This window comes from Sciurus vulgaris (assembly GCF_902686455.1).
Source record: "Sciurus vulgaris genome assembly, chromosome: 7".
Classification (NCBI taxonomy): domain Eukaryota; kingdom Metazoa; phylum Chordata; class Mammalia; order Rodentia; family Sciuridae; genus Sciurus; species Sciurus vulgaris.
Window position 1 is genome coordinate 53,770,515 of NC_136467.1, and position 22,102 is coordinate 53,792,616.

The window sequence follows — 22,102 nt, forward strand, 5'->3', positions numbered from 1 at the left end:
CTCATGTCAATGGTAAAAAGGAGCTATCATTAGTCAACAGTGAGCCCAGTACAGTCTAATTAGGAAAATGATAATGATCATTGTTTTCCTAATTGGTTTTATCAAATCCTCATACAAAATGATGAAGGCAAAGACTTTAAGGAGAACAGGCTCAAAGGAAAACCTGTGATCCCCAATTCACCTGAACCCTACTTAGAGAACATTAGGATTCAGAGACCTACATGTAAGTTCAGGTGGAATTTTAGGTATTACACAATCATCCACAGTCATGGTGCTGAAAGCCCTTGATAAATCAAGGATCCCAGATCTACTAACACTGACCCAGATGCAGTACTTACTGCTTTGTCTCTGTGTTAAGTCTGAAAGATGAACAATGACACTTCCAGTGAGAAATTAGGACAACATAAAAATAAAACTGAGCAAATCACTCATTCTCCAAGTTTTAACACTGCTAACTCCCCAAACTGATTTTAGCCTGAAAAAGTTAGATTCAAATGTTCAAATATTTACTTATGCAAGCACAATAGAAAGCGCTATGTATGTATGTATTTATATACATCACTTTTTCATATTCCCTCAGAGACATTTTTGTGTGTGAGCTAGAAACACAAACAAGGGACTTTTTCATTTATTACCTTGGAGGCCACATCCATTAGAGAGTTTTCATTTGGGGAAGATTTTCTTGTGAGTTTCATAATTTAAATATTTCAATGTTAACAAAAATTATGTACTTCCAAGTACTTGAATGTGGTAATCGCTTTATAGATGTTTTTCTTTTCCTCAGATATGTGTACAAAATACAACACATATAATATTGTTGATTCTACACATTTTTAACTGCTATATGTATTTCAAAAGAAAAAAACAATGCTGAAAGGAACAAGAAGTGTAGCACCAATCTTCACCTCATCTTTCTTTGGTAGGGGAAAAAAAAAGGCACAAACTACACAATCCATTCATAGTGAAGGGTTAAAATATAACACTATAGTAACAAATCCTTGGTCCCTGAAATAATATTTCAGTACAATCTGAATTATGAAAGACACTCTGTCCATTAGGGAACATCAAAGTAGAAAGGTTTATGTATTTACCCATACTTAAAATATTTAATCAATTGACACTTTTAGTATCAGTCAGATACTGAACAATGGTATCAAGAATAAGTCACATATCATAGGTTTCAAAATAGTATCATAGATCTAACTTGATTTCTCAGTGATATATTGTTAGTCCCTATCACATACATGCTTAGTAACATCCAACTCCAATATACTCTTCTTACAAGATTTTTCCCCCCCGGGCACTTGAACCCAAGCTTGCATTACCACCAGGTTTTTGAGACAGCTTCTCAGTGAATTGCCTAGTCTGGACTTGAACTTGTGATGCCCCTGCCTCAGTCTCCCTAGTCACCGGGATTAGGGGTGGGTGCTGTCACCACACTGGCATTAGCACTCATACTGAAAGGTCAAGAAACATCGTGGGAATTTGTAGGCTAACTTCTAAACTATGGGTGAACTCAAGGACAGCATTTCGAAAGGCTCCCGGGAGACAAAACTTCATTGCTGTGGTCCTTGTTCCACTAGGAAAGGAGAGCCTCCACAGGGGTTTAATGTGTAAGTTGTAAGGCTCAGGCCTTACAGGAGCTATCACCAGGGATCACCTATCCTCCTGACAATGAAAACAGACCTTTTCATTGCCAGGGTAATTGAAAAGTCATTTGTGAAGCAAGTTAGCAAATGTTAATTATTATCTAGACTGTAAGTTCCTGCAGTTTCTTCCTTTGTGAGATCCACAAGTCACATTCATTGTTATTTCTTGTTTGTTCCTTTTATACACAATTATAGGGGAAAAGCGCTGAAGAAATTTTACCGACATTTGACCCCATTAATAACTTGCATTCCCTTGCCTTTTAATCCAGACTCACCATGATTAGCTCCAACCTGATGAAGCAGATGGATGCAGCTGGGCATTCAATGGCGGCTGAAGGCTGAGGTAGTGGACCGTGGTGATTGAGTGAAGGCTGTCAGCAAATGCTTAGAAAGGTTCAATTTCATTCCAGGTATCTTTCCAATTTACTAGTAAAAATACTGAAATCTTCTGCTTCAGAAATGAGGTAGCTTCCTATACCATTTGATATTTGTCAAGACATGAAGAATTTTTTTCTGCTCCCAGAAAGCAAGATTGTACCCATTTAGTGTGGTACATTGAACTTTAAAACAGTTTTCCTCAAGTGTGTAGAGGTCAAGGTGATTGCAATTTACTATTTAAGATCTGACAATTTAAAAGGGGAAAGCTAAACTACTGTGTCCTCAGTTTCAGTGTTTCTCTGAGATTCAAAGTTGTAACAATGAATTTTATCATGGGTCTCCACTGTCTCAAAAGTCATCTGTTAAGTCCACATTAATGGTGGTTCGATAATCATGGTTCTAACATATATACAGTTTAATATTTAGCTATGGGCAATTGTACCCTGGTATTTTTCCCCCTTTATTTTATTTTTATGTGGTGCTGAGAATCGAACCCAGTGCCTCACACATGCTAGACAATCACTCTACCACTGAGCTACAACCCCAGTTCTGTACCCTATTATTCTATACATTACTTTAAATGGGAAGGAAGCATGGGACAGGGACAAATTCAATTTTATTATTATTTGTGGTGCTGGGGATTACTTATAACACGAAGTATTAGTCTTTGCCAACAAATAATAAACATAGCTGTGACTATGAAATCATACTAGACCAGGAGTTTCTGTCCACCTTGTTTTTATTTGCCCCTGGAACATTCTCAAACTCAGTTCCAGGGACTCTTTTTATCTCAACAAAAATCAGTGAATATAATAGAACTGATAAGTCAGTAAAGTAGCAAGTTTTCCTATGGTATGTTTTCTTCCCCCAGTACTGGGGACTGAACCCATAGGTGGTTTACTACTTGCTAAGTGCTCAGGCTGGCTTTGAACTTGCAATTCTGCCTCAGCCTCCTGACTTGCTGGCATTACAGGCATGCACCACTTGCACCTGGCTATGCAATGTGCTCTTATCCCATGCTATCACATTACAATTATGACTGACAAATTGTTCTTTTCTTTTACAAGTGACAAAAAGTTTGCCTTTTGAAGAGTTGATTTTTTTCTAATGCTTTTTTTTCCTATTAGCAAAGATGGTACTTGTCTTTCAAATAAAAAAATATAGATGTATAAACAAAGTAATAACATTTTGCCTCCTTTGAAGGCAACACACTGAAAAAGCAACAACCTTTAACCTAATATGAAAAACTGCTCCTTAATGTTTTGTCAGTTTTCAGTATTTGAAATTTCCTGAAGCATTGTAAATACTTGTTTACATATTTTAAAATTGAAGCTAATGAGTTCACACATTTCCATTTGTATCTGTAAAATCTGGAATTTTTCTTTGAGACCATTCAACATAAAATGTAATTAATCCAACCTTAGGCAGGTTCTGTTGAGGCCCACTACATTCCAAGTCATCCTCCGTGGTGTGCTTTTAAGACTAAGATTTAATAAAACCTTAATGGAATATGAAAACCAAATTAAGCAACTATGCTTTCTGAAATATTTATGCTAAGAACTTGGCAATTTTTTTTCTTCAAAGCATTTACCTTAAACATTTAAAGTTTTAAAAATTAGCTCGAAAGTTGACCATTACATGAAACAGTAGTTTCCCTTAAATATTTTAATCATGTAATTTAAAAGATCATTGGAGACCATTAAAATTATAAGCTGAACACTATGAGCAAGTCATTCTCCAATTTACACAAAACTGGGTTGGGATCCATTCTGTGACACTGCAGGGTCCAGTAAGTAGCTCAGCTAAGCAACTAAACAAGGACATTAGTGGGCTCTTCAGTAGGTTGTTGAAGGATGGAGGGAAGTAAAGGGAAAGAATGATGAGGAAAACAGAGTAAGAAATAAGGTACATATGAAAGGACTCACTGGCAGTTACTCCTTAGGGCCACCCATGCCTTAATCTTACATCACACTTTCTATGCAGTTTCTATTGACTAAATATTAAACTCCACCTGGACACAGGATCATTTACAACAACACTGGCATAAATGGAAACAAATGCAGTTAAAAGGATAACAGTTATCTAAAGTAAACACATTTACTTTTCATATCAAAGTTATACATCTATTTTCAAAGTGCAGAAATTTGAAGCTAATAGCATAAAAGTTTTCTGCATACTTGGGCAGGCCTATGGGATCATCTGCAATCATGTATCTACTGATGACGTATGGATCATGAAGTGTAAATGAAATCTTGTTTCTATTTATGAACAGAATTCGAAGCTTGATACAAGCAGTATACAATGTTCAGTTGAAATCACAGATTTTGAAGCAGGGTTATAGAGTAAGCATTGCAGCAGTGATCAAAGAGATTTACAAATTTTGAATGAAGTATCAATAATCTGGGTGGTGTATTACTAGTTAGATGGATGGTTCCCCACAACTTCCACTAAAATTTAACCAAAACCTTTCTGGGAGCCCCTTGGACATCTGTTATAGTCTGACCCAAAGTTTCTATAAAGAAAAATGATCGTTCCCTTTCTTATGTTACTGTTGGCCTCAAATGCCAACTTTTTGAATTTGAGAATGTGCTGAGTGTTGTCAGACTGTTCTGACACTGCATTCTCATCCTCTCAGAGAAATGTCTGAATTAAACAAAAAGATTTCACCAGGTCACTTGATTCAACCATGACACTGTTCAGAAATTAGATTTGCTTTGACTAAAGTGGTATTTTTAAATCTAAAACACAAATCTTTATTTCTCATCTTCTTGGTTTGTATATTTGACTTTTAGGACTTTCTTATCAAATAACACATTCCAAAACTTTATTTAGTGGAATTTAGCATCTTACCCTTCCCTGTCTTTCTTTCTAACTTCAGGGTACTCTCCATGAATTCTATTACAGTGAATCCCTTTCAGGGTTACAGATAGTCTGATTCATTTCATTAAATGGAAAACTACTTATATGCATTATTATATACAATATGCTGAGATCTAAGTTTTTATTATAAATACTTTAGTCACTTTGCTGTTTTAATGTGAAAACCAAACCAGATTAAAATCTTCAGGTTTCAAATTATCTTTTTCCCTTTCAAAAATTAGCACATTTGAAATTGAATTGTTTTGAAAGGAAAAACAATTTGGAGATCTTTACAGGTCTTTTTCATTTTAGAATTAAGTCTTTCTGTAAAATTTGTGTGTGTGGGTGGGTGTTCCTTTGGGAATCTCTGCTAAAATTTAAAAAAAAAGAAAAAAGAAATCAATATTTTTATAATGACAGTTTTAATGATTTAAAAAAAAATTTTATTCTTTAAGTTGTAGATGGAACCAATGACTTTATTTTATTTATTTATTTTTATGTGGTGCTGAGGATGGAACCAAGTACCCCACTCATGAGAGGCAAGCATTACACCACTGAGCCACAACCCCAGCCCTGATGATTAGTTTTAATTGTGTCTTTATTGAACTTTTCAAAAATGTAATAATGGTATGGAAGTAATGTTCTGGATAACTGGGAGTGAATAAATGAAGGATTTAATATACTATATTATCATGAAACATGAACATGAAAAGGCAGTGTAATCAAAATGTAGTTTTTTAAAATTCCTGCCACAGAATCTTTTGCAAACAAATTATCAAAGACCCCTGAAAATGAAATATAAAACTATTAGAAGGAGTAAGTTGCAGCTGGGCATGGTGACACGTACCTATAATACCAGCTACTCAAGTGGCTTAAGCAGGAGAATCGCAAGTTCAAGAACAGACTCAAGAACAGACTTAGCAAGACCTTCTTTCAAAATGAAACATAAAGGGCTGGGGATGTAGCTCAGTGGTAGAGTACCTTAGGTTCCATCCCTAGTACCAGGGGTAAAATGTAGTAGTAAGTTGCAACTATCTGTCTGGGATAGTAAATTGCTGAATATCTTCATAATCAAAATTATTTACAATCCTATTAAAAATAAATTCCACATTTAGCATTTATATTATGAAATTTTAAAGTGGTGAGTGAGAAAGTTGATACTGAAAAGTCATTGGATTTTCCAGCTGTTCAATTAACAGCCTCACATCCCTTCAGCACCCCCACACCTGTTCCTCCCAAACCAACTACTACAAATCCATATGCTCTCCAGGTAGTCCACTCTTAACTAGAGCAAAGTAGGACTTTGCCTTTTAAAGATAATAGAAGATAAAGAGAAAAATAGTGAGCTAATAAAATTTTCATACCTTACAGATCATTTACAAACAGATGAATAAAGATCTAATATTCATCTACACTTAGGATTTAAATATACTTTGCATATTATTGACTTTTAAAAGTCTAAAGTACTGAAGTATAAATTTCAAACATAAGAAAGTGTTCCAGTTTTTATAAGTGAATAATGTGTCAGAATATGGCTTGGTTTTTAATTTTAGGTATTCAAAACTAATAACTTTCTTATGAAAGTCTACATATAAATAGAAAAAAATAACAAATATTAATGGAGATCACACTAGGATAAACACAGCACCATGTAACAACCTTTCAGTTAATGCGGGCTATATAAATGATGATGGTCCCATAAGATTATATTGCCTAGTAAAATTGTAACCATCTTGGTGTAAGTTCATTCTATGTTTGCCCAATGAAACTGTCTAAAGATGCATTTCTTGAGACAGGGTCTCACTAAGTTGTTGAGTCTGGCTTCAAACTTATGATCCTTTTCCCTCAATCTCACAAATAGCTGGGATTACAGGAATGTGCCACCACAACCAGTTAATGATGAATTTCTTAACATATGTCCCAGGTCATTAAGTGATGTATGACTGTATACATGAATGCAAATTTTTGCTAGAAAAATTTGGAAATGTAGGCATTCTCTGTTATTAGTACTTTAACTTTTTGAGGCCCATTGACCTCTTAAGTTTTCAATTCTGCAAATAGTTCAATGAAATTGACACAGGTACATTAAAATGGGTTGAAAATCATAACCTAGAGCTTGTATATATTAATATATTATGTATAACTAATATAATAATATATAATTAATTTAACATATAATTTAAATAGGTTATTATTTCCAACCTATTTTAATACACCTGTGTCAATGTTGTTGAAATAGTCACATAATTGAAAACTTGGGACTTAATGAGTTAATGGATCTTATATAATTATACTATATGTTATATACATTTAATTTTTATAGATGTTCCACATTTGGGACAGTGGGACAAAATAGGTTAATTTCATTAAACCAATTTAAATAATTGTTTCTGTCAGAAAGAGATTTTCTTCAGGAATACAAAGGTTTTTGTTCCTTCCCATCTGTGCCTGTAACTTCAGCTTGATAATTTGTTCAGTAAGACTTGATTTAAATACTAGTGCTAAAAAATCCAGGTCAGAAAAATCCATAAGTCTAAGTTAAAAGCACCAGAATATCTTTCTTATATTCTATTTTACTTTATTGTTGAAACAAATCAGAAATCTGGGATGTTTCTGGCTACTTGAGTAAAACACACTGCAAACCCAAAGGGAACAAAGGTAATGAGAAGAAATGCCTTACTCCTGAACTGCTCTGCCCTTCTGAAGCAGATCCTTTTCATCTCACATATTGATACTGAATACAATGTTAGCATCTGCTTCTAGAAGGTCCCTTGATGCAGGAGCAAGTAGTCTATTCTAATTGCATAGCTACCTCACAGGCAAGCAACTTTAACATAGACTTGAGGTTTAGATAGATCTGGTATTATCTAGAATCCAGGCTTAAATTTTGTAAAAAGTTTCCAAGGAGCTGAAGAAATTAAGAGTACCAGAACTGAAGACACCATGAGACAACAAACAAAATATTTCCAGACCTAAAAAAACCACAACCCTTTCAGTATAGCTTGAGGTATTTTTAAATATTTGTACAAGCTAATAGCATTCACAGTTTCCAAAGTTGCTTTTTACTGAGATAACTTCAAATGTTCACAATATTTAACTTTCATGCATGTTTTCCTGAAACTGAGTCTTTCCTCAGACTCCTGGAAATATCAGACAGCTATTCAGTGGCAGAAAATGGTTCTTGTAGTTAATAAGAGTTCTACTTCCCAATTATTGTGCTATTCTGAAGATATGATTAAAAAAATAAGAAATTTGCAATTCATATAAAAAGAAAACTTGCTTAAAATTCAAAAGCAAGTCCAGTCTGGTGGAGGTATATAGGACATTAAATAATAGAGTCAGATTCTTTTTTGAAGATTCCAGATGAGCTTGACAGCAGAGAGTTCTGGTTATCCAACATTTTCTCCATTTTTTCTCCTCCAGTAGTTTTACTGATCTCTCTTTGCTTCTTACTGTGGATCCATGGGATAAAACAAAGCACAGTACCTCCAATAAGAGGAGGAATTCCCGCAAGATAGAATGCCACATCATAGGAGCCCAGCTTGTCACGAAGTAACCCTGTGAAGGGAAAAAGCTGTCATCAAGAAAGAACAAGTGTGGCTCTTAGTAGTCCTCAGATCAGTCAAAATCATGGCCGAGGCCTAGCCTCATAACTTCACCTCAGCAGGACTGACTCAAACATCTCAGATATGGGACATTTTTAGGAAACAGATCTGAGATATAAACCATTTCTAATATGAAGGAAACGATCTCATATCTTAACCCTTATCACTGAGTGCAGGCCTCTGAATTTTTATACCAAGATATTACTTGGGAGAAATATTTGCAACTAAGCTTCAGCTTTCTCAAAGCCCCTCAGAGACCATTGGAAGTATTCAAACACATGATGTAAACTTGACTTAGCCAAAGGTGGACAGAGCATCCAGCTGAAATTTTTCTCAAATGTCTACATTTCAAACTAATCTTGGGTCTGTTATTTTTTCCCCTTTAATAAATAAGATGAAACTATTTTAAATTACAATCCAAAAGCATGAAAAATTATAAATCTGAGTCAAGATTAAAAAATTAGGGAGTTAAACATGAATTGGAAGACACTAAGGTTTGTCAGTACTTGGGAAGAAAATATAAGAATGTATATTTGGCACTGTAATAGATCCTTGGGCTTTGCTTCTAAACACTGTTATTTACAGTACTCCTTACTTCTAATTTCCCTAACAAAACCCAGGACTTGGGGTTTTAAAAGTTTTCTTAGTTTTTTTAAAACTTTTATTGTATAACCACACTTATATGAAATGTCCAGGGAATATATTACACAGAATCTCTCTGACTTTGTTAAATAAATAGCTGAGAATTTGTCCAGTTAGGTATTACTACAGAGAAATGAATGTGTATATTCATTCTGGATATAAATAAAAATACATAGTATCTCTAAATATATAACCTCCCTATCCTCTGAATCAGATTTTGCTGTAAGACTATTATGCCCTCAGAAACTCTGGTTAGTTAGGTGCTTTCTGCTACCAGTTGCTGTGTGTGGTTATTCTGTTCACTTTGGAAGATTCCTATTAGCTCCCTTATTCTTGATCTGTTAGCAGTCACTTCTGGTAGTAAACACCATTACTACTAAAGCGTTACTTGTGATCTGCTATGGATTTGGAAACCCCAAAACTAAGCTTATATGGTATAAAAAGAGTGAAAAGTGGCTTAATGATATTCCCTTGTATGGATATGCTGCATTTTGTTTTTCTGCTTATCTGCTGATAAAGAGTTGAGTTTACACTAAATGTTATTTTTTTAACGGTCCCTTACACAAAGCATGTATATTTAGAAATCTTTCAGAATCTTCGTCTTTTTAAGTATCATGTTCCCAATTACTCCAAAGCATACCCTAAATAAAATATAGTAATTGTGGGAATTTAAAGCCTAGAAGCTTACTCTTATACATTTTACTGAGTGTTTTAGATGCTATTAAGGATGAGAGCAACTACCCAGCAAACTTTTTTCAACACAGTTTTTTTGCAACTACACTTACCTAAAATATGATGGGTAAGGCGCACACACACACACACACACACACACACACACACACAAAATAAAAGAACCATAATCAATAAATCACAATATAGTTTACATAAGTGAGGCTTATGACCTAAAGTAGAAATGCTATTGAATGAATATAATACAGGAGAATCATTATATTTACCTGCAATGGGTGGGCCCACAGTCATTGGTATAGACATGAATCCAAGCAGAAATCCAATTGCTTGGGACACATCCTGTGCACCAACTAACTCAAAGGCAATGGGGGCCATGATAGAAATGAAGCATCCATCGAAGAGACCCATGATGAGACAGACAGCAATGAGGGCCCCAAAGACACTGCACAGGGGAATCATCATGGACATCAGACCAATGAAGAAAAAGGAAAGCACCTAGGATAAATGACCGTATGTCAACTCTGTTTTTGGAAAAAAACAACTCTGCTAAGTGATAACTGCTTATCTCCCATCCCCTTGATCCTAAATACATAACCAGATTCCCCAAATTCCATTCAGATTTTCTTAATATATCCATTAGGGATAAAGAGAAAGAACTGTTTATATATTTACTACAAACCCTTTGATGTCAGAATCTGGAAGATATTCATCTTTGGAGTAGTGATTATGAGGCTTAAGGATCACATTGTGCCTGGTCAGTGCTCAGTCAGCTCAAATTCATTCATCAAATAGCTGATTTTTTTATCCTTTGCAACTATCATACTTTACTTGAAAAGCTTAAAGATATGTTGAAGCATTCCAGAGATAAGGTTTAGAATATTTATTTTGAACCACCAAACACCTTTATCATAGCTTTAGTTAATAGAATCAAATTCCTGATTTTGCCTGTCATTTGGTAGGCACTGTGCTATATGCAGACATTTCAATAATGAGTAAGAGGGCTGGGGAATATAGCTCAGTTGGTAGAGTGCTTGCCTTGCAAGCACAAGGCCCTGGGTTCAATCCCCAGCACTGCAAATAAATAAATAAATAAATAAATAAATAATGAGTAGGAGCTGATTTCTACCCCTGCATTATAAAGAGATGTACATTTAAATAAGTAAGTTCAAATGAATTGTTCTAGATGCTACCACAGTTCAAAGTATAGCAGGTACAAAAATGGAAGGGAATAGACAATAACTTTTCTAGGCAGAGAACTAATTAACACTGGACAATTTACTAATTGGCAGAAGAAACACTGTTTTAGTTTTGTTTCAGAGATACTGGGGATTGAACTTAGTACCTCACAAATGCTAGGCAAGCACTCTAGCACTAAGTAACAACTCCAGCCCGTTTTTTAAAAATTTTATTTTGAGACAGGATCTCACTAAGTCGCCCAGGCTGGCCTTGAACTTGCAATCCTCCTGCCTCAGTCTCACGATTAGCTGGGATTACAGATGTGTGCCAATATACCTGGCTAGAAGAAATGTTTTAAAAAGGATCAAGTTTTTAAAAAGCATATGCATGGAATAGCAACTATCGTTTACTTCATGTCTTTTAAGTTCTAGGCATTACTTTGAATACTTTAGATGGATTATTTCTCTGGTGATCCTTAGAACCTCTTTATGAGGTGAGTACTAATGTTACCCCGCATTCTAAAGATGAAGATAGTGATGCTGAGAGAGGTTAAGTAACATGTCCAAAGATGGAGCTAGTCTGGAACCTGTGGCTCATGTGGACAGAAGCAGGGAGTGAATAGGACTATTCCCAGAAGATGCTCTAGTGACAGCGGAATTGTGTATAATGGAGACTACTAGATAAAGCAGCCTTCTGGATCACCACTTCACCTCTTTCGTATTTCCTAAAACCCACTGACACATCCTTGGAAAACCAAACTTGGTAGTGCATGTCAGCACCACCACTCAAAACCTGAGGACTCAAGTCACAGTGTGAGTTTAAGGTAGGATACAAGAATGGCAGCTTTCGGCTGGGCACAGTGGTGCACACCTGTCATCCCAGCAGCTCTGGAGGCCGAGGTAGGAAGATGGCAAATTCAAAGTCAGACTCAGCAAAAGTGAGGTGCTAAGCAACGCATGAGACCCTGTCTCTAAGTAAAACAAAATAGGGCTGGGGATGTGGCTCAGTGGTAGAGTGCCCCTGAGTTCAATCCCTGGAACCCTCCCAGCAAAAAAGAATAGCAGCTTTCACAAACTTTAACACAAGTGATCCATGGACACTACAATAAAAAACACACTCTTGGAAAATGTGTTACACTAAAAGAACTAAAAGATTAGTTCTCTTCCTAACACCATTATGCCATATAGCTCAGTACATTTTTCTTCATTACTATAAATATAGCTTTACAGTAAAATTATGATTGGTTTAAGAATCTGAGTGGGCTATTTGAAAAATAAGCTTGGCACTTCACATTTGCATTTTGAAAGGAAAAATAATCTTCCCATTCTTCTGATTTTTATTTTCTAATGAAATATTCTTTCCTCTAACCCAACTTCCATGAAAATACATGCATAATTTCTCTGCAGTGAGTAATTACTGGACTTGTAGCCTGGTAGGCTGGAAAGAACTAGACTTAGAGGACACCAGATTCTAGCTGTCTGTGACCATCACTAAGAAAAAGACTTCCTAATATTTCCCATCTATTAAGATCAAAAGAGGTCTAAATATAAAATAGAGAAGCTGGTTTGAAATCAACAAATAATAAAGACTTATGGAGTTATTTCTATTGCAAAACTAACCAGACAAACCCTAATGTTCTTAATTATAAATATTTTCATTCTATCTACAAACATGAAAGGCAATAAATATGGAAAACCTTAGAAACACCCACATATAATCAAACAAACTCCAAGGAATCTAGAATAAAACTTCAACAGACCATAGAGCCAGATGCAATGGATCTAACTTCTAAAACCACAGACCAAACATTTTTAGCCATACCACTATATATATTAACTTTCAGAAATATATATATGTATATGTATATATATTAATTTTAATTTTAATGTGCTTCAAATTATTTTCCTACTTGTTCAGTACAAATTTCTTTCAAGATAAGAAAACCACCTTGTGGAATCTTATCCTTGGTCATAAAAGTCTAGTACAGGACTTGGCACAAACTCAATTTTACTTAATAACAAATGTTTTCATGAAACAATTTATGTAACATGAGATCTAGGCACTTTACCTTTAGTAGTTTTCCTGATTTCTCTTTTCATTTTGAGTGCCTTTGAAATTTTGTTCTCTGGTCAATTATGTAAAAAGTCATTCACTTAAGATTTTTAGCACATTATTTAATTCTTTATCTGGCTGCAACTTCTTTGTTCTTTTCTCAATTTAAACTACATTAACTCATATTCTTTCATTTTTAATTATTTGACAATGATTTATTAATTTGTTACTTAAAAGTAAATTTTTTAGGTTTTCCTTTAAGAATTGAGTTTATGGGCTAGGGTTATGGCTTAGTGGTACTGCGCTTGCCTGGCATGTGTGAGGCCCTGGGTTCAATCTTCAGCACTAAATATAAATAAATAAAATAAAGGTCCATTGACAACTAAAAAAAAATTTTTTAAATAGAACTGAGTTTATGAAATGTTTACACATTTTATAGATGTGTATATTGCTTTGTTTTCTTAAAAGCGTCCAAGGAAGCACTTTTTGTCATAATATCATAGGCCCTAAAAGAATAAGCGCAATTTAAGTTAATTTATGTACCTAAGACAGGAAGGGTTTTTTGCAAGTACCTTCCCAGTTCTTTTTTCTTTCTCTCTCTCTTTTTTTAATGCCTTTTATTTATTTATTTATTTATTTAATTTTGGGGGGTACAAACCAGGGCCTTGTACGTGCTAGGCAAGTGCTCTACCACTGAGCTACATCCCCAGCTCACCTTCCCCATTTCTATCACAAAGATAGCCATTCTTGGAGACATGTCAGTTTAAGTTTGGCTCAGGAATCAAAGTATAACTCAAGAGGAAAAATGAGCTACACCTGAATAAGCAGAAGGCATTTGTGCAGGCACATAATTGGCCACAGTTAAGATTCAAGTGTTGTTTCTAATAGGTTTATTCAATATAAAGTTTCCAGACTTTCAGATCCTCTAGCTAGGCACCCAGGCCAGAAAGCAGCTGGCAAAAGTCCCGGTGTCCCTCACAAACTAAAGGGCTGTTCCGGCCACATAGCCAGGGCTGGCTGGCTGCTTTTGAAGCACATGGAGGCCACTGTACTTTCCAAGTGCTTTGCAGAGAGTCTGCTCACTTGTGCTCCATGACTACTACTTTTGCACTTGACCCTTCACACTGGTGCCACAGCCTAGATAAGATTATGGAGCCTCTGACTGGTATTCAGACTGGGGAATAGTTAAGTGTTTAGATACTATTTTAGAATTAGCTTACATTTGGTAAAGTCTATACACTCATTCTAAGGTTGTCTTTAGAAAAATGTAAAATGCTAAAGTAGAATAAAAAACAAAATTGGACAACACTGACCACTCCACTGTATCTGAAGTGGAAGAAGAAATTGACCAGGAAGATGGATATGAAATCCATAATTCTTTCTAAATTACAAATGTAACTCATGAATACATTCTTTAAACAATTCAAACCTTAGAAAAATGTACACCGTAATATATGAAAGACTTCCCTCGCCCCTTCTAGCCTCAACCCATGCTCTCTCCTCAGGAATAACCCCTTGACAATTGGTTTGCACCCCTCCCAAGCTATTCCTAGCAACACACACATATGTTTGGGGTTGTCTGCTTTACACACATGGACATGACGTCCACATTTGGTATGTCCATGTCACACAGAAATATGACACAATGGAAGTGCTCCAAATCAAGCCTAGAAGCCCTCTACCATAGAGTTATATCCCTAGCCCTATGAAACAGGGTCCTACTAAGTTTCCCAGGTTGGTTCCAAATCTGTGCTCCGTCTGCCTCTGCCTTCCAAGTAGCTGGGTGTGCCATCATGCCCAGCTCAATCCTTTTATACACAATTAGAGCCTTCAAACCTTTCACCTTTCCAAAATTACAGCTTTAAGATACAGACAGATCTGTAGTCATTTAATCATGACTAGAAAGACAGACTGTGAGGTTAAGAAAAGTGGCAGGAAGAAAGCAGGGTAAACACAGCCTTTCCTCTCCCAATAAAGGACATACTCCAGAACTTTGCAAGATTTCCTTTAACCATTATCATCCTATATAATGCAATTCAGTTGTATTCTTCTGCCAGGAGTAGTGAGCTTTTCTCAGTCTTTACAATCATTAGACTAAAAATACCTGGAACTCAGGATCTTGAGGGAAGTTTAAATTCAGAACTTTTAAGCAAAAAGATGTAGATATATTCTTAAAATCATTGTCTATAAGCAAAGACCTCTAATTCAGGAAAACTAAGTTGTCCTTTCTTGAGAACTGTTTCAAATTGGGATCTACCTTCTGTATTTAACATGATTATTAAAATATAATAAAAGCAAGGATTTATTAACCATCCATCCTGGGACAGCACTTTACATATGCAGTCACCAGAAATCTTCACCACTGTCCTCTGCTGATTCTGAAGACAAATTGCTAGTTAGACACTCACTCCAGAGCCTATGCTCCTCTGTTCTGCAGCCTCCCAAACCAGAGATGACTGTGTCTTGAAATTTGACCACATGGGAGTGCTGTGAAGTGTGTTTATATCACCCATTGTTCTAGGACTGGCAGCTACTCAGAACTGGCTTCAAGGGAACAAGGAGGAATGACACCTGTCACAGCCCCTTGAAGCTGTACTATAAGAAACAAAAGTAGGGAGCACGTGTGCCTGAGAAAACCTACCGCCAATGAAAGGAATGAAGGAGAGATAAGCAGAAGAGCATTCCAGCCTATAAAGGTTGGGTCAAAGGGCAGCCAGCCAGGGAAGAAGGGAGGAAGAAAGGAATGCACACACAGGCAGAGCTGGAGTCTGTTGCAGCAAAGAAGCTAAAAATCAAAAACCTTGGGAAAAGAAAGTCAGAAGAAAGTGTAATCCCAGTGGCTCAGGAGGCTGAGGTGGGAGGTTGGCAAGTTTGCTAGGCAACCTAATGAGATTCTATCTTCTCAAAATAAAAAAGGAAAAAGGAACTGGGGATGTCGCTCAGTGATAGAGCACCCTGGACTCTGTGTTAGTTGGGCTGTGTTGTCTCTCGTGCTGCTGTGTTTACAAGATGAAGTCCGTCAGTAGCCCCCAGCAGCCCCAGGACACACTAAGGACTTTTCTGCTACTCCACCAGCCTCTTAAAAATCCAGTCATCCCACCTGTGACTCTGCACATAACACTGGGTGTCCCAGCACATACTACTGCCCTACATTTGGATGAAAAAAATTTATGTAAGGGCTTAAAGAAGCCAGTCTGTGGCTCACCTTTTCACTGAAACTGAAATATCTGATCCACAATATTGACTTTTAACTCACTGCTGTCTAACTGCATATCAAATGTGGGAAAAGTAAGGAAAGGTTCTATTTTCTTCTGTAAATTACTTGAAATACCTAAGTATTAAAATGTACCCCAAAAGTGTTGCAAATGACCTGTCTGTCCCATCTGTAGGGGAAAGAACTTTCAGAAATTATTTTGGAGAAATGTTTACGTATAACATATAGCAGGACTTTACCCTCTAAGCACCTTAGTCTGGACTCCAGCATCCCTCACCTGGACCGCTCCTCATCTCCTACCTGCTCTTCCTCCCCTCCTGCACTCTTGCTTTGCTCCCTGTAACCCACCCTTTACATACAGAGCAAGTACGGTAGTTTTAAAATGTAAAATCAGACCAATATTCTCCAACAAAGGGCCACTCTACTTAAAGTAAAATCTCTTGGGTTTCAAGGCCTGGATCGCTGGCGCTCCTGGTGTTTCTACCTCTTCTGCGACGCTCCCTGTCTTCTTAGTCCCAAACACATCCAGCATTTTCCTGCCTAAGTCCTGCTCCGAGAACTCAGGGACTGTGTCTGTCTTTTTTGTATCTGGGTTGGTGTCTGGGGCACAGAAAGCACTCAGAATTTTTTGAAAAAATAAAAGGAAGCTCTGTAGTACAATAAATGCCCATTAGAAGGCTCTCTTGACACTTGAAAACCAGCCTGAACACTCAGCTACATGTTCACTCCACATCACATCCATAGTGAGAATAAATAAATACATTTTTTTAAAGTAGCACATAAATATGCATACCAGCACTACACACTGCCTCTGTCTACACTTCCTTCTGAACCTACATGCACATAAACACCTGCAGTGAGGCAGCCTCTCTGTTCCTCAGTGGACACATCTGTAAAGAGAAACAAGGACAGTTCCACCCTTAAAGGGCTGGGCAAGGATAATAAGATAATGCATGTAGAGTACTTTGTTCATCATCTGAATGTGAAAGTGCTCAATGAATGGTGGTTGTTATTACAGTCAATTAATGCACGTCCCTTCATCTGTAATAAATGCCTTTTCCAATTAATCTCATGTTTCCAAATTTCACTTTTTCTTTAAGGCACTGCTCAAATACTGCCTCTGATCTATAGCACAAGTTGAAATACTTAATCCCCAAATCATAAATCCCCTTTTGGTTCTTCTTTATCTTCCTTCTGCAGCCAAGTTTTTGGCTATAGTTGTCTATATTTCTATTTATTCAACTGATCATATCCAATCTTCTGTATCTGCCACTCCACTGAAAATGTTCTCTAAAAGGCCACTAATGGCCTCTCTGTTGCTAAATCTAGTGAAGATCTTTTAGTCTCCTCACCAGCTACTGATGCAGTGCTGGCCCTCTTGCCCTTAGAAACTCTCTATTCTTGGATTTTTCTTTCCAAACTGGTCACTCCCTATGGGTGTCCTTGCAGGTCCCTAGTCCTCCACTCACTCCATAAGCCCAGGAATACTAAAGTCCTATAGGTCTCTTATCCGGACTATTCCCGGAGCTCCAAGCTCAACTGGCCTTTTTCACAGGCACAACACATTTAACATGGCAAAATTGAACTCATCATCCTACTCGGAATTACTGACTCACTGATAAGAGAGCAAACCCATCCACTCTGTTACCCAAATTACACATCTCAAGCCCAACTTAAGTGGCTCCATCGAACGCTCATTCTCCATATGGCTGGTTTACTCCTGGCATCTCTGCCGCAGCTTCTCCTGCCTAAGCTACTTCAATAATCTCCAACTAGTCCCTTTTTTTCCACTCCTTTTTTCTTTTCATATAATAGCTTTGAGATATCATTTGCATATAAAATTCATCCATTTAAAGTATACTATTCAGGACTGGGGTTGTAGCTCAGGGGTAGAGTGCTTGCCTAGCACGTGTAAGGCCTTGGTTTTGATCCTCAGCATCACATAAAGATAAATAAATAAAGGTACTGTGTCCATCTACAACTTATACACTACACACACACTCAACACACACACACATACACACTACTCAGCAACTTTTAGTATATTCACAACATTGTACAACCACCAAAATCATCTAATTTTAGAACATTTTCATCGCTCCAAAAGGAAACCCCCCACACAGTACCAATTACTCACCAATTCCTCCTTCACCTTAGCTGCTGAAAACCAATCTACCTTCTATCTACCTTCTATCTCTATGGATCTGCCTACTATGGACATTTTATATAAATGGAATCATTCAATATGTGGCCTTTTCTGACTTCCTCAACTCTTTCCTCCTCTTCCACTCCATTCTATCCAGATTAATCTTTATAAAACACAACTCACATCACTCCCTTGCTTAAAATCCTTAAACTTAAATAACTCTCAATGGCAGAATAAAGTTCATCCTCTTTCATGTGCATTAAAGTCCTTCCCAATCTGGCCCAAACATCTACTATTCTCTCTTTATTCCATTCAAACATTCAGTTTCCCAGACACATATACCACGTCACATCTCTGCATCTTCACCCATCTATTTCCTCTGCTTGGAATACACTTCCCTATCTTCCTTAACTGTGTATCCGTCCATCCATCCGTCCAGTCTCCCATCCATATATAACTACTACTCACCTCTGTTATGTGTGTTTGGTGCTGGGAATTGAACCAAAGGCCTCATGCATGCTAGGCAAGTGCTCTACCATCGAGTTTCATCCCCAGTCCTTTAACTACTACTCTTTTCTTAACACTGCACAGACCCTCACTAATGATTCTGATTTTCCCAGGGCACCCCTGTAGCACACTCATTATTCCACTGTACTGTAACACTATCTTATCTGTCTTCCCATTGGACCTTCAGCTACTAAGGTTCACAGAATACATTTCATCTGCAGCATGTAGCATGCTTTCTGGCATGAAGGAGTCACTTAAATATCTGTTGCCTGAGTGTCATTAATGATCCTAAAATTAGCATTTATTTATGCCCACCCCACATCACCCAGCAGGCAAAAAGTCACACATACCCCCAAATTTCATAAGAGATTGCAAAAAGCACTGGATGTGCACATGATTATGAGAACTGTGCCAAAAATAAAGAATTCTTCTTAGAAAAAGCCATGGGCAAAAACATTTTGGTGGAATTCCCTGACAAAACAAAGAAAATTGTTAGACTGCCAACTTTTCATGTTGTTCAAATTCAATCTCAACTGATATTGTCCTCGAAAAACTGTTTGTAGAAGTTATGTTCTAGAAAGTATTTTTTCTTTTTATAGAATTTTAAAATATACATTTATTTAATGAGCTACTGGGCAATAAGAATAAATTTAGGGTGAAAGAAAAGTGTTAAGAAAGTACCTGTAGATAAACCTTCTTCGCACCAGGTACATAATCTGCAATCCGGCCAAAGAGAAGTCGTCCAACTCCAGAAGTGATGCCAATGCACATGAGAACTACCTCTTTATTTTTTTCATCTTGAAATCTTTCATTCACATGTTTCATCTATAGACCAAAGAGAAAGCAACCACACTAAATATGGTAGGAAAAGTGGACAGGATTGAGTCTTTACATCAAAAGTGCATTTTCTCTGCAATTGTACAGATTCTCACCCCTTCCAAATTAAAATATTTATGAAATTTATTATGATAAATTTTCATGAAAACGTGTGAAGGAAATCTAATATGATTTAGCTGGAATTAAAAAAAATAATAATAGAGCCAGGGATGTAGTTTGGTACAAAGTGCTTGCCTAACGTGCACAAAATCCTAGCTTCAATCCCCAGCACCACAACACCTACACGAAAAAGAAATGAGTTCTTGCGAGAATTTTTTTTTTTTTTCCTGTTAAGGGTTATCAGCACACACTTAATAAGCTAGTATGGAGCCCTTCAAAGAAGAAAACACATCTTTGAATGCACCACATAACCTTGTTTTCTCAAGGTAACCCAAGGACTCAGCATATTATCTGCCCCGTGAAAGACAATCGATTCTAAAATTTTACTTTGTGCATTTTTAAAGTTTATTGTATATTCCCACACCATCTGATTTTTTTCTTCCCTTTCAAAACTGGTAACAGTTCTTTAACTTCTGAATTTTCATGCTGGTCCAGAAAAATCCTCCTAAATATGGTTTTAAACTTGTCAATCCCTTATTCAAAGGCTGCCTGCTGCCTACATTTAATACTTCTTGGTTTGGTATTCAAAGCCCATTATAATCTGCCACTAATCTATCTTTGTACCTTTATTACCTACTGATACTTGGCCCAGAAGTCCCAAACAAACATAAAGAAGTAAAACAGATTCACTGGAGAGGAAAGGCATATGCTTCAGTGGATTATTACCGGCAGTGTTGCCAAGTGTACCTCCCAGCCACCTTTTATTAAAAAGTCAGAAATCTGGATTTTGTGTAGAAATGTTGGCACCTAACTTAAATTTAGAACACTGTGTGATCCAACCCTACAAAAGCCAAACAAAATATGTCTGCAAACTGCATTAGACCAGCTTTGATCCCCGCCCTAATCCCATCAGGCCCAGGACAAGTTTATTCACAATGTTGCTTAAACCTGCTAATATGTTCTTACTTCTCTACTTTTCTCCTGCCTCTTCTATGCTGGTAGCTCAGGGGTAAAGGGCTTACCTAACATGCATGATTCCCTGGGTTTGATTCCCAGTACCAAAATCAGTCAATCACATCATTCATGAGATTTAAGAGAGAGAGAGAGAGAGAGAGACTTTACCATTTGGCACTATGAGCTCCCTGTGGTCCTACCCAGCCTTGTTAGCTTTTCACTCTACACAACTCTTCCATGTCAAAGTGGACTAACAGACATCCAACTGCTTGTATCAAAGGCACCTGGAGTCAACATGCCCCATGCTGTTCAACCCCTAGCCCCGTATTTAACATGACTATTATTGGCTCCCATAACCATGATAGAAACCTGACACCCATCCTTAATTATTCCCAATTCCTCTCTTCAAGTAAAATGGTCACCAGATCCTTATGATTTGCCCTGCTCAATCTTTCACACACACTTCCTTTGATCCATGTTTCCTATGAAATTTTAGTTCAGGTTCTTGTAACTCCTCACCTGGGCTACTACAGCAATCTTCTAACATGGTTTTTCCTTGAGACCCCACTCCTAAATCTCTCCCATTTAAACTGTGTTCCCTGAGGCCATGAGTTCAACTTCCGAATTTTTAAATGTCGCTTCTAGGCTTCATAGCCTCTTTTGGCAATTATCTTCAGGGTAAAGCTAAAACTCCTGGTATGACAGGAAAAAAAACCTCTGCTTTCCTAGTACAGCCTCACCTCCAGCTGCCTCTGTCAGCATGCCATGCTCACACTGTAGGCAATGAGCACTGACTGGTCCACACTGAGACATGCTACAGCGCAAAACACATGGAGGAATTAGACATCAGTAGGGGAAAAAATGCACAATATCTCAGTAATTTTAATAATGATTTCTTGTTAAAATAATATTTGGCAAATGGTATGACTCTACTTCATGTACAACCAGAGAAACAAAGTGTATCCCATTTGTCTACAATGAATCAAAATAAATTATTTAAAATAATAATAATATTTGGGCTATATAGTTAAGTAAAATATGTTATAAACACTAATTTCATGATTTTTTTAATGTGGCTACTAGAAAACTTTAAAGTACAATCTGACTTGCATTGTTTTTTAAAGAAATCCACTTGTGGCTATAAAGATAAGAACTGCTAAGGTGACCTCAAACTTTTAGACAAGTTGAAGGGAGATCAGATTTCCACTGTGTTCTGAGGGGGAAATGAATGACCTGATTTATGACACATGCATTATTGTGTATTAATTGGCTTTACTTGGAATTTGAATCCAGA

General features: G+C 36.8%; 1 protein-coding gene across 3 annotated transcripts in view; it reads right to left on the reverse strand.

Annotated features, from left to right (window-relative positions):
- Nucleotides 1–3,093: 3,093 nt before the first annotated feature.
- The window catches only part of SLC16A10 (solute carrier family 16 member 10), a 121,550-nt gene continuing 102,541 nt past the window's right edge, over nucleotides 3,094–22,102 (reverse strand). For 2 of the 3 annotated variants that reach the window (XM_079148424.1, XM_079148425.1), the window contains 3 exons: nucleotides 19,600–19,743; nucleotides 10,090–10,318; nucleotides 3,094–8,444 (listed from right to left, as the gene is read on the reverse strand). In XM_079148424.1, the coding sequence (XP_079004550.1) occupies nucleotides 8,212–8,444; nucleotides 10,090–10,318; nucleotides 19,600–19,743 (606 nt within the window). In that variant the 3' untranslated portion in view covers nucleotides 3,094–8,211. Of the gene's footprint in view, nucleotides 8,445–10,089; nucleotides 10,319–19,599; nucleotides 19,744–22,102 lie in introns of those variants that run through there. The other variant, XM_079148426.1, reaches the window with a different exon arrangement.